Source organism: Chiloscyllium plagiosum, chromosome 2, assembly GCF_004010195.1.
Source record: "Chiloscyllium plagiosum isolate BGI_BamShark_2017 chromosome 2, ASM401019v2, whole genome shotgun sequence".
Lineage (NCBI taxonomy): Eukaryota > Metazoa > Chordata > Chondrichthyes > Orectolobiformes > Hemiscylliidae > Chiloscyllium > Chiloscyllium plagiosum.
Genome location: NC_057711.1, coordinates 77785593 through 77799335, shown reverse-complemented (window position 1 = coordinate 77799335; position 13743 = coordinate 77785593). Strand labels below are relative to the sequence as shown.

General features: G+C 40.6%; 1 protein-coding gene across 6 annotated transcripts in view; it reads right to left on the bottom strand.

Moving 5' to 3' along the window:
• vps13a (vacuolar protein sorting 13 homolog A) overlaps positions 1-13743 on the bottom strand; it is a 421720-nt gene that overhangs the window by 287686 nt on the left and 120291 nt on the right. For all 6 annotated transcript variants that reach the window (XM_043712521.1, XM_043712528.1, XM_043712537.1 and 3 more), the window contains 2 exons: positions 5055-5256; positions 2154-2268 (listed from right to left, as the gene is read on the bottom strand). In XM_043712521.1, the coding sequence (XP_043568456.1) occupies positions 2154-2268; positions 5055-5256 (317 nt within the window). The remainder of the gene's footprint in view (positions 1-2153; positions 2269-5054; positions 5257-13743) is intronic.

The window sequence follows — 13743 nt, the reverse complement described above, 5'->3', positions numbered from 1 at the left end:
ATCCCTACTTGCTGTTTCCTCCCCATTGGCCAATTCTCTATCCATGACACCACCAACACCATGGGTTCTTATAGTATGACTTAACCTTTTGTGAGGCACCTTGCTGAATGCCTTCTGGCAGTCCAAATACAAGTGGTTAGCACTGCTGCCTCACAGTGCCAGGGACCTGGGTTCGATTCCAACCTTGGGCGTCTGGCTGTATGGAGTTTGCACATTCTCCCAGTGTTTGTGTGGGTTTCCTCCGGGTGCCATCGTTTCCTCCCACAATCCAAAGATATGTAGGTTAGGTGAATTGCCCATGCTAAATTGCATGTGGTACAGGAGCACAGGGATGTGGGTGCACAGCTAAACAGAGAACTAAAAGCATATAGCATCCTCACTTTTATTCATTGGAGCATAGAGTAAAAGAGCAAAGAGATGATGTTGAATTTGTTAGAAGTCAGCTGGAGTACTGTGTACTGAAGAAGGATCCCCAGATGCAAAACATTAACTTGCCAGACATGCTGAGCTTTACCAGCAATTTCTGATTTTGGTACTGTGTACAGATCTCCGTATCACATTCTAGAAATTATGTGAATGCATTCGTATGTGTACAGATGTAATTTACAAAAGATGATCTCAAAATAAGGAACTACAGCTATGAGGCTAGATTGAAGTGTGGACTGTTCTCCTTGACAGAAGTACGCTGAGGGGATCTAATAGAGATTTTCAAAGTCATTAGTGGGCTAGAGAGAATAGGGAGGGATAAATTTTTCCTGCCCGTAACAGGAACATGAACAAGAGGCCATAGATTTAAAGTGATTGGCAAAAGAAGTAAGGATGGTGGGGAAAACAACTTTTCCACTCAGCAAGTAGTCAGGGTCTGGAAGGCTGAGGCATTGAAATTATTTGGATAAAATTAATGTGCACGGGTTTGGAAAAAGCAGGTAATTGAAACTAGATAATAATGCTCATTTAAAATGACCCCATGGGCCAAGTGGTATCCTTCTGCACCATAACACTTGTGATATTACTTGAATCCTCTACAGTGAGGACATGGAAAGTATCTGTTCATTTAATATTTCCTACTTTCCCAAAGGAGAAAGTGAGGACTGCAGATGCTGGAGATCAGAGCTGAAAATGTGTTGCTGGAAAAGCGCAGCAGGTCAGGCAGCATCCAAGGAACAGGAGAATCGATGTTTCGGGCATAAGCCCTTCAAGAAGGGCTTATGCCCGAAACGTCGATTCTCCTGTTCCTTGGATGCTGCCTGACCTGCTGCGCTTTTCCAGCAACACATTTTCAGCTACTTTCCCAAAGGACCAATGCTCAATTTCCATTCCTTTTCATTTCAAATTTGTAGATTATGTTTACATGTATTTAACATTTCTGGCAACCTTTTGTTATATTCTAATTTCTCCCTCCTTATTAATTCTTCAGTAATTCTTTGCTGTTCCTCATAATCAATCCAATCTTCCATTCACCTTTGCAGGACTGTACACTTCTTCTTGGAAACTGATACTCTCTTTAATTCCTTTTGCCAGGGATGGAGTGTTATTCCCTTGTGTCTTTTGTTTTCCTCACTAGAATGTATCCTTTGAGTATTTTGAAACAGCAACTAAATGTTTGCCACTGCATCTCTACTGGCCCACGTTCACAGGATCGTCCAGTTTTCCTTAGTCAGCTCTGCCTTCACATTCTCAATTGCTCACACTTAAAAATTTAAAACACGAGGCTTGAATGCACTCTTCTCTCCCTCAATATACATTAAATTCTATCATATGCTGATCACTGTTACCTAGAGGCAAGCGTCACACTTGCATTATGAATTTCAGTTGCCATTTCACTGGTCTCCATCCTCCTTATTGTTAAATACATGCCACCGTTTCATGTCTTCAGTAAATTTCAAAATTATGTTCATAATTCCTATCCAAGTCCATTAAAAAAGTTAAAACAAAAATAAGATAGCTCATTCCTTTCAAACTCTCGATTATTGGTGATACTCCAATAAACAAGTTGTTGAATAATTTATGATTTCATATAATCACAGTAAAATAGTTTATTTATTGGAGTATCACCAAAACATATGGAAGTCAAGAGTATGAAAGGAATGTGCTATATTTTTTTTAAAGTTTCCTGTTTAAAACAATTGCAAAAATACAATATTGATATTTACCAGTTGCAGTTTTGTCGCGGAATTCTTCAAGCTTCATCATAGTAGCTGACGTTATTTCTACCAGCTGAACATCTGTTGGAGGTCGAAAGAAGTCAACCAACCCATTCACAGTTCTCTGTTGAAGGGAATATATCAATAATGTAGCATAAAGTTGTCTAAATTTAATACACAGCTTCATGTATAGGAAAATGATAACATTTTGCTAAGACCCAAAAAGAAACACTTCAAAAATTTGCTGAAGTACTGTGGGTGTGCCCATTTTTGGATGGAGAGCATTTCTTCTGTGTTTATCATGAGCAATACATCCCCAGTATTGAGCTGCAGATCAAGTTGCACGTCACCGATAAAACATTGTTGAAGACTAGGCCAGTGAAGTCCTCAAATGAGGAACAGGTAAATGCATCATGGTGCAGCAGTGGCTGCAGAGATGGAAAAAGTAACAACAAAATGAAAATGTGAAACTACACTGACACTAAAACTTGCTTTGCTGTTAGAGGACAAGCTCTTTGGCTTCACCTAGTACAACGGTCAGCTAAGTATTTCGAAAAGGTAGGCTTCTACATGCAAAAGAATTCTTTATAGCAGGTGGTGCCTCATAGCAAACTATTCCTGCACAGAGAGCTCAAAACGGTTTTCGCCCTTTATTTGCATTTGATCTTCCTGGAATTTATCGACATAGTTGACTTCTGAAAAGATTCAGCCCTAAGTGTCAGTTTTGTCAAGTTTCATGCAGGGTTTCTCTCTGTGAGATCTATCAAAGCTTCTCATATAATAATGCAAAACCCAAATTATTGTTGTGGTACCTTGCCCTACGGCACCTATTACCCTTAATGCTAGGTGATTCTTCTACTTCAGCCAATGGAAATATCCGGCACCGCTTAGCTATTGGTGAGAAGGGCATTATTTGTGAGATCCTTCTTGTATGCCCAATTTGTCTGCACCACTGCATTCTGCCCTCAATACGGGTTGAAGTGGAGGTGGAGGTAGAGACGGTCACTCTCCTTCACCTTTGCAAAGCAAGTCTGGAGAAAGATGCATTAGTTTTTGCCGAAGTTCGTCCCAAGCAGCTCCATCATGCAGGACTCTGTGCTCTACAGTCTGTTCCCCAGGATGTACTCCAAGACAAACAACAGACTGCACCAAGACCATCAACTCAGTGAAAGATGCTCTTTGGTCTGCCCGAAACTTGTTGGTCTTCCAGAATAGAATGTTGCAGACTGGTACATGCCAAGGTCCAGGACTACATGCTGAGAGACACTAAAGCATGGGGCAGCTGCTGCCAAGGCAGAGTGGGAAAAGACCATTGTCTGAGGTCTTTCTGCTGAAGCTAAGTGGGGGTCTGTTCAGTTATCAGACCCTCACAGTGCCACAAATCCATGTAAAGATAGTCTTGTATCTGTAACAGATGTCTTTTGTTTGGATAGTAAAATTCTAATGTTTTTGTTTCCTTGATATGCTACTGTACAAATTGAAGTGCATTTATGACTATATACATACATAGTTATTTATGAATATAGTTTTGAATTTTTTTTAAAAGGAGTGTCTCCCAGCATTGAGTGTTACAGACTGGCACATTGCAACTTCTAACTTCAGCGGGAAGACCTCAGTTATCAGGCCCTCAAGGCACCTCAAATATACGTAAATATAGTCTGGTTCAAGTAAGAGATGCTTTTGGTTATCCTTACTGCAGCAGCATCTTTTAAAAGGCCATTGTGTACTTGGTCAAGCACCATGGCTTGCACAGTTTTTGACATTTGTCCTGGACAAGGGAGACAAGTAGAAGTTGGCACCCAACTTTGCCCAGGGGCCTGGAGGCCCTAGAGGATGGGAGAGTGCCATCCTCTTCCCCTATGACAGTCAGAAAAGCCCACATCAACTAGGTCAGAGATTGCCACTCAGGTCAGTGCAGTCTCTACCTGCGCTACTCTCTGTTCCTTGAAAGCCAATGATCTTCTCCATTCTACCAGGTTAAGTGTTACCATCTTCAGCCCTCACTCATTCCACTCATTCCACCTCTCACTCATTCCAATACCTCACTCATTCCACCTCTGCTACTGCATCTACCTCCCATAGACGCTTATATATTCTACTGCTCTCATCATTGCATGTGGCATCTTCCTTCACTCACTCACCTCAATCCCCCACATCACTAACTGTGCATGCTCTTTTCACTGTTTACTCATTCACTCAAGTGTTTGGCCTGCTCAAGTGCAAAGGAATACATGAACAGTAGGACCCTGAAAAGTACAGAGGAGAGAAAAGTAAGAAGGTGGCAAAGAACTGTCATGTTGAACACAAGTGGCTTAACTAAGTCACTTCAGAGGGCATTTAAAAATTAACAATATTGCTGTTGTCCTTAAGTCACAACTCAGACTCTGAAAAGTCAGATGTTGTTGTTCTGTCAAGGTCATGAATGAAGCAGATGAGCTTTTACGCCACCATTACTAACATAGCTATTTCGCATTTTGATATAGAAAATAAAGCTCCAATTTCAAGTGACAGAAAGATCAGTAATTAGTCAACACAAATTTCAGTCTTATAATAAAGATGCCCAGAGGGATGGGATACAAACTTGTTTTTTAAAATAGGTCAGTCAGTATGATCTGGAAAGCACTGACAAAAGGAGAGCAGAATCTAATAGTAAAACTTGAAAATTGTAGTGGATAATTTCTCAAAGATTTAAAATACAAAAAGGGACATTGTAGAAAGAACAGAGAAGTCAGACAGAGTAGACAGCGCGATCAAACAGCTGATTCAGTCACACCAAACTGAATGGCCTCCCTCTATGCATTTTTCAATGTATCCTCTTCAAAACACTGGAAAAAAACCTAGTTAAAATAGCCTAAATGACTTTTTATTTACAAGTTTAAAATGCATTAAACATATGTGCATTTCACTCACCGCATCATATACAATTTCAAGTGGACATGACTCCACCTTCAGCCGCTGATCAGCTCTTTCATCCAATGGATTGGTCTCAAACATGATCCTGAGCAGAATATCTTCATTTTCTGTCAAAGCACTCCTTGAAGAAAGCAGCAGTGGCTTGTCTGTGTTCTGAGGTAGTCCTGTCACTTCCAGTGTGCTTACCATTGCTTCAAATCTATATTTAAAAAAGATTCCTCAAAGCTAACATAATGAGAGCTTTCACATTAACTAGTACGAAACTCGTAGTCATCAATTAAAAACAGAAAATGCTGTAATACTCCACAGGTCTGGCAGCATCCGTGGAGAGAAGCATAATTAAATTTTCCAGATGAAAGACATTTCTTCAGAAATAAGGGGTAAAGGGAGAAAGTAATAGATTAGATTTGAAGTAAGTGAAAGGAAGGGGAGAAGTAACAAAAAGAGTGTGACAGTGCAGGAGAGATTAACTGAAAAGATGATTTCACGGTACCAATGGCAAAGGGAATGATAATGGTTGTTACAAAGAAACAGAAAATTTGCTTAAAGTGAGTGCAAATAGGTATGTGTAAAGTCACCATAGACCCAGAGGATCATACAGTTGCTCTCTCATTAGAGAAAGAAAACTGGTGGTGAGTTTAACCCAAAGGTCACCCTATCTTGGGCAAGGGGCAAAGTTGAGGTGGTGATCCTGTTACGGTGACCTTTATCATTGATGTTACTCTGCATCACAAAGCAGCCATCTAGCCAACTGAGTAAACCACAGAAGAACCAGGTCAAATCATCTCAGTCCCAGAACACTGCTACAAGAGTTGCCCAAGTCAATTTCCTAGGCCTAACCACCATCAGTTGCTATGATAATGCTCAAATCCACTTGCAACTCCTCAGATACTGAAGCAATCCATGTTCATTTGGAGCAAGAACTATGGAAGCATGATCAATAAATAAGCTCAAGACAGCTGATAGATTTCTTGCCTGAGAATATGGCATTTAGACATATATTTAGTCATGATACAAAATGGCTGGAAGGACTGAAAGGTCTGCACTTCTCCTACATTCCTCAGTCTTAGAAACTATATGTATTTAGCTTATATAATCTATAGATCTTTGCAGGATAGCAATTAGGTACATCTTTTTAAGACAACAGTATCTTGTTAAGACTCCCTCGTAATTGTTCTACAACAACTTGTGAGTCTTAACAAGAGACTGTTGTCTTAAAAAAGTGTTTCACAACCACTAAACTAAATAGACCATTCGAACCAATCATTTCAGAGAAACGGGGACAGCATCCTCCAATCTGTAAACAGCAGTGGGCATCAGTGCTAATTAACATGAACTACAACAGTGAAAAAAATTCCAGTATGTACAGGAGAAGAAATTTCCAGCTTTAAAGACTTTCATGCTCTTTAAGAACTACTCACATATAATAAGTCAGCAGCTACAAATGCACGGAGAAACAAGCAGTCAGCAAGAGAGATTGAAAAGAGCAGTAAGGGAGAAACAGAATTATAGGCTAAAGTTTTCAATGCAAGCTCGGTGAGAAGTAGAGAGGGGGAGAAACAGCATGAACTCTGAATAATCACACGTGATTAGCTAATCACAAATGAGGAACTGTAGGTTGTGCTAGGAGGTGTTCGTAATTGAGCTCCATGACAGTAAAAAATTGTAAAATTCCCGTTAGGAAAGGGAAAAATATCTTGAAATTGCTGACATAACAAAACAGGTTAAGAATTCTGAAAGTAAAAATGAAATACCTACACCTTACACTGAGCACTGCCATCATCAAATGTGGATACAGTAGGGAAATCCAAAGTCAGAGAAGTACTTTTAACCAAGGTTTCAGCACAAGGATCGTCACAAAGCAGATTTAAGTCAAAATAAGGGATAATTTTAAAGATTAAGCAGGTAGACACTTATAGAATAAGAGTTAGGAGACTTGAGGCCATGATAAGAAATAGAAATCCATAATTTTAAATGCAGACCCATCAGAAAAAAAGTGTTACGGCCACAGTTGCAAGAATCTTTTTTAAAATTGAGGTCATTACATGGACATGCTTTTGAACTAGATCATGAAAGGCAGGAAACCTCCACTTTGCTCATAAGAATGAGGACCAGTTCTCAGAATAAATTACCAGATATATAACAGTATGCTTTCCAGAATCGAAGTTAAAAGCTTCAAGCCAAAGAACATAAAGTATTGCAAGCTGCAGAATTCAAAAGTTTTAAAGTAAGAATAATCAAACACATTAGAAGAATGGCATGAAAAGCAATATTACATGCAAGATTTAAAATCAGAGATAGGACACATAGCACAGGATTGAACATCCAAAGTACCAAATTACTTCAAAACTGAATGCAAAAATACAATCACACATTCAACAAGTAACTATACTTGTTGTACTATTACACACAATGTGTAATTCATTGATATGTTAATATACTCATTTTGGTATCTGGAGTTTGAAAGAGTGGCATGCAGTTTTTGGATTGTATATAAAAAGGGGTTCAAAGATTACTGCGTCAATATTTCCGAAGCCATTTTCTTTTCAAACAGAGATGTGAGAGAGTGAAAGCGCTCGGGCGCTAAGAAGAATTTGTTTGTATTTGGACAATCAGCTCATTGAAAGTGCATCAAAAAGACGATTCCACATCGACACTAGTCTCACTTTCCAACACTTGCCACACAGTCTTGAATGTTATGACATTTCAAATGTTCATCCAAAAACTTAAGAGTCAAAGAGTCACAGAGGTGTACAGCTTGGAAACAGACCCATTGGTCCAAACCGTCCATGCCGACCTGATATCCCTCCCAACTTCTGTACTCAATACTCTGACCAATAAAGGAAAGCATACCAAACACCTTCTTCACTATCCTATCTACCTGCGACTCCACTTTCAAGGAGCTATGAACCTGCACTCCAAGGTCTCTTTGTTCAGCAACACTCCCTAGGACCTTACCATTAAGTGTACAAGTCCTGCTAAGATTTACTTTCCCAAAATGCAACAGTTCGCATTGATCTGAATTAAACTCCATCTGCCACTTCTCAGCCCATTGGCCCATCTGGTCAAGATCCCCTTGTAATCTGAGGTAACCCTCTTCGCTGTCCACTACACCTCCAATTTTGGTGTCATCTGCAAACTTACTAACTGTACCTCTTATGCTCGCATCCAAATCATTTATGTAAATGACAAAAAGTAGAACACCCAGTACCGATCCTTGTGGCACTCCACTGGTCACAGGCCTCCAGTCTGAAAAACCCTCCACCACCACCCTCTGTCTTCTACCTTTCAGCCAGTTCTGTTCTCCAAGATTTTGAAGATTTTTCAGCTCAACTACCACCCCGGCAATGCATTCCAGATTCCCACTTTCCTCTGACTAAAAACATTTTACCTCAAAGTCCCTCTAAATATCCTGCCTTCCATCTTGTAATTATTCCCTCTTGTTATTGACCTTTCATCTAAGGGAACAGCTGCTTTCTGTCCACTGTCCATGCTCCTCAATCAAGTCACCTCACAGCCTTCTTTGCTTCATATAAAACAACATGAGCTTATGCTTTCTTCATAGCTAAACAGCTCTGTCCCAGGTAACATTCCGGTGAATCTCCTCTGCACTCCTTCAACGCAGTCACAGTCTTCCTATAATGCAGGGACTAGAACTGCACACAGTACTCCAGCTTGGCCTAATCGAAGCTTTGTGCAATCCCAATGTAACTTCTCTGCTCGTAATTAATGCCATGTCTGAAAAGGGCAAGTATCCCATATTTCTTCTTAACTACCATACTGACCTAACCTGCCACTTTCAGGATCTGTGGATAAGCACCCCAAGATCACCAAGAATCCTAGCATCCTACTATTCATAGAGTATACTTTTGCCTTGTTTCTTCTTGCAAAGTGCATTACTTGTTATTTACCTGGGTTAAATTCCATCTGGCCAATCCATCTCTCTCTCCCCCTGTTACCCGAGCCTTTCTTTTTCCACAGCCAACCATCCAACCTTCATGTCAATCACAGACTTACTTATTTTCACCTCCACATTTTCTTTCATATCATTTATCTATATCATGAACACTAAAGGAGCCCAGCACTAATCCCTAGACACCAGCCTACAGTCATGCAGACAGCTTTCTAGCAACACATGATATGTCTCCTACAAGCCAACTTTAAATCCACCTGGATCCCATGTGCTTTTACCTTCTTCAACAGTCTCCCAAATGCAATATTGTCAAAGGTTTCAATGAATTACATCATCTGCACTATCCTCATCGATACTCCTGCTTACATCCTCAATAAATTCAATCAAATGTTAGGTCTGACCGCCCCTTAACCAAGCCATGCTGATTATCCCTGATCAAAACTTTACCTCTCTAAGTGATGATTAATTCTCTCCTTCAGAATCTTCTCCAGTAGTTCCCTATTACTGATCGGACACTCACTCATTTGTTATTTCCTGGTTTATCTCTACCACCCTCTTGAAAACTGGAATCACATTAGCTATGCGCCAGTCCTCTGGCACCTCCCCTCTAGCCAGAGAGGAATTAAAAATTGGATAAGAACCCCTCATTTCTTCCCTCATTTCCAACAGCAGTCTGGGATGACTCATCTGGATTGGGACATCTGTCCACTTTAAGACCACCAAAACCTCCACTATCTCTAACCACTTACGTCAGACTGCTCAAATACCTCAGTCCTTCCTGAATTCTGAACTTGGATCCCCCTTCTCTAAAGTGAAGACAGAAGTGAAGTACTTGTTTAACACTCTACCAATGTCCTCTGGCTCCATGCAGTTTGCCCCTTTGGTCCCTAATGGCCGTATACTTTCCCTGTACTCTCGGTTAGTTTTTTTCTTTTGATACACTCATAGAATATCTTGGGATTCTTCACAATCTTTCCTGCCTGCATGTTTTGTGCCCCCTTTTGCTCTCCTAATTCCTTTCTTGAGATCCCCCCATCTCTCTTAATTATTCCTTTGCACCTGTTAAAATGTATCATCTTTTCCTTCTTACCCAGTCCTAAATATTCTGTGCCTGCTAGACCTGTACAGTTGCCAATTCTATTTTGAACAGCCCCATTGTTTTGCTATAAATTTTCCCAGAAGTATTCCAGTCTACTTTTGGCCAGATCCTACCCTGTTTTAATAAAATCTGCCTTCTACCAATCCAAAATCCTTTTTTGTATACTATCTTTTTCTTTTTCCATAACAAAATTCAAATGTACAGTGTTGTGTCTCTATTACAAAAGTGCTCATCCACTATCACTTTGAATACCTGTCCAATTTTGTTCCCTAGAATTAGGTCCGGCATTGCACCATCCTTTCTTGGATCTACTACATGTTGATATAAAAAGCTCTCCTGAATCCATTTCAAGAAATCTGCCCACTTTAAACCCTTTACACTATGACAATCCCAATTAATTATCCCCAAAAATAATTACCCTTATATGGATTTTACACATTTCAACCGCTTGGCTACATATCTCCTCCTCTATTTTCCACTAACTGTTTGGGATCCATAATACACTCCCAGTAGTGAGGGCCCCTTTTTACTCTTAAGTTCTACCCACAAAGCTTCATCTGAAGCCCCTTCAATGATATTGTCTTTCCTTGACTGACTTCTTAACTAATCATGCAAGACTATCCCTCTTTTACACCCACTCCTGTCCTGCCTGCATATCCGGTACCCCGGAATGTTGAATTGCCAGAACGGCTTCTCCATCCATGTCTCCGTAATGGCAACAATATCGCAATTCCACCCGTCAATCCGTGCCCTTGACGATATGGTTGGTAGCATTAAAGTAGATACCATCTAACCTCACCTTACTTCCTTGAAATTCAACATAGCTGAAGTCACTCTGCCATTGGTTTCTTTACTGGAGTATGTGGCGCCCTTATTAAACTAACACCGCATTCCCCTTCCACCCCTGCAAAACTAGTTAAATTCCTCCTAATAACACTAACAAACCCACCTGCAAGGAGTTTGGTCCCATTCTGCTTCAAGTGTAGACCACCCAAAAGAAATGGTCCCAGTGAACAGAAAATCTAAACTACTCCATCTTGAATTACGCATTCATTTTCCCTATTGTTTTATTTCTATACTCACTAGCATATGGCATCTGGAGTAATCCAGAGATTATAACCTATGTGGCTCTGCTCTTTAGCCTTCTGCCTAGCTCCCAAAATTCTTTATTCCTCATTATACCTATATGTTTGCACCAATCTGTACCACAACCACTGACTTATCACCCTCGCACTGCAGAATGCCCTGCAGCTACTCAGCAATATCCAAGACCCTGGTACCAAGAAGGCAACATACCATCCATAAATGCCTGTCTGTTCCCTAATTAATGAATCCCCTATCACTATTACTCCTGCTTTCTTCTTCCTTCCCTCCTGTATAGTCTGATTCTTCCCTTCCTTGACATTGGTTTCCATTTCAAGGAATAGGCTGGCCACCGATATCCCTTACAAACCCAGTGACTTGCCCTACCTGGCTAATTCTCTTAGTCGGCCGAGTGATCACCAATTTCCTTGAGCTGAGGTGTAACCACCTTTCTAAACATGCTATCCGAGAAACTCTCAGTCTCTTAGATCAGGAGTGTATGCTTAGAACCCTGAAATTATTGTATGAAGCAGAGAACTCTAAGCGCAGTTATTGGAATACTCGAGGCTAACAGACCCTTAAGATCAGGAATTCAAGCAACCGTTCTGTCCAACCTATGGATGCAATAGAAAGAAATTAATCTGTTTGTACTGTAAAAGGGTTGGCATTAAGACTGAAAGAATAATGCATATTTTCATGTCTTTCAAACTCCATTCATAGATTAGATTACTTACAGTGTGGAAACTGTGTTGTGTAAAAGCTTGAATTATTCAATTTTAATCATTTATGATGCATAATAAATCTATTTGATTGTTAAAACCTGATCCAGAGTATCACATGACTATAAATATGATCTATCAAGCCAAATTTCTATCTGGTATCTGATTTAGAACATAGAACATAACAGCACAGTACAGGCCCTTAAGCCCTCGATGTTCCGTTGACCTGTGAAATCAATCTGAAGCCCATCTAACCCAAACTATTCCATTAAGATCCATGTTTATCCAATGACCATTTAAATGCCCTTAAAGTTGGCAAGTCTACTACTGTTGCAGGCAGGGCATTCCACAACCCTACAATCTGAGCAAAGAACCTACCTCTGACATCTGTCCTCAATTTTAAGCTATGCCGCCTCATGCTAGCCATCACCATCCGAAGAAAAAGGTTCTCACTGTCCACCCTATCTAATCCTCTGATAACCTTGTATGTCTCTATTAAGTCACCTCTCATCCTTCTTCTAATGAAAACAGCCTCAAGTCCCTCAGCCTTTCCTCAAAAAACTTTCCCTCCATACCAGGCAACATCTTGATAAATCTCCTCTGCACCCTTTCCAAAGCTTCCACGTCCTTCCTATAATGTGGCAGCCAGAACTGCATGCAATACTCCAAGTGGCCACACCAGAGTTTTGTACAGTTGTAGCATGACCTCATGGCTCAGAAATGCAATCCCTCTAGCAATAAAAGCTAACACACTATCTGTCTTCTTCACAACCCTATCAACCTGGACACAGAGATCTCTCTGCTCATCGACATTACCAAGAATCCTACCATTAGCCCAGTACTCTGTATTCCTCTTACCCCTCCCAATGTGAATTACTTCACACTTTTCCACATTAAGCCCCATTTGCCACCACTCAGCCCAGCTCTGCAGCTTATCTATGTCCTTCTGTAATCTGAAACATCCTTTGGCACTCTCCACAACTCCACCAGTCTTCGTGTCATCCGCAAATTTATTAACCCATCCTTCTACACCCTCATCTAGGTAATTTATAAAAATGACAAACAGCAGTGGCCCCAAAACAGATCCTTGCAGTACACCACTAGCAACTGAACTCCAGGATGACCATTTCCCATCAACAACCACACTTGTCTTCTTCCAGCTAGCCAATTTCTGATCCAAACGGCTAAATCACCCTCAATCCCATGTCTCTGTATTTTCTGCAATAGCCTACCATGGGGAACCTTATCAAACACTTTACTGAAATCCATATACAACTGTTTTATTTGTCTAGTAATAACATTTACTGTGGAAAAGGCTATGGAAGATATAGACTGTAGGGAAATAGATGGTGACATCTTGCAAAATGTCCAGATTATAGAGGAGGAAGTGCTGGATGTCTTGAAACAGTTAAAAGTGGATAAATCCCCAGGACCTGATCAGGTGTACTTAAGAACTCTGTGGGAAGCTAGAGAAGTGATTGCTGGGCCTCTTGCTGAGATATTTGTATTATCGATAGTCACAGGTGAGGTGCCGGAAGACTGGAGGTTGGCAAACGTGGTGCCACTGTTTAAGAATGGTGGTAAGGATAAGCCAGGGAACTATAGACCAGTGAGCCTAACCTCGGTGGTGGAAAAGTTGTTGGAGGGAATCCTGAGAGACAGGATGTACATGTATTTGGAAAGGCAAGGACTGATTAGGGATAGTCAACGTGGCTTTGTGCGTGGGAAATCATGTCTCACAAACTTGATTGAGTTTTTTGATAAAGTAACAAAGAAGATTGATGAGGGCAGAGCAGTAGATGTGATCTATATGGACTTCAGTAAGGCGTTCGACAAGGTTCCCCATGGGAGACTGATTAGCAAGCTTAGATC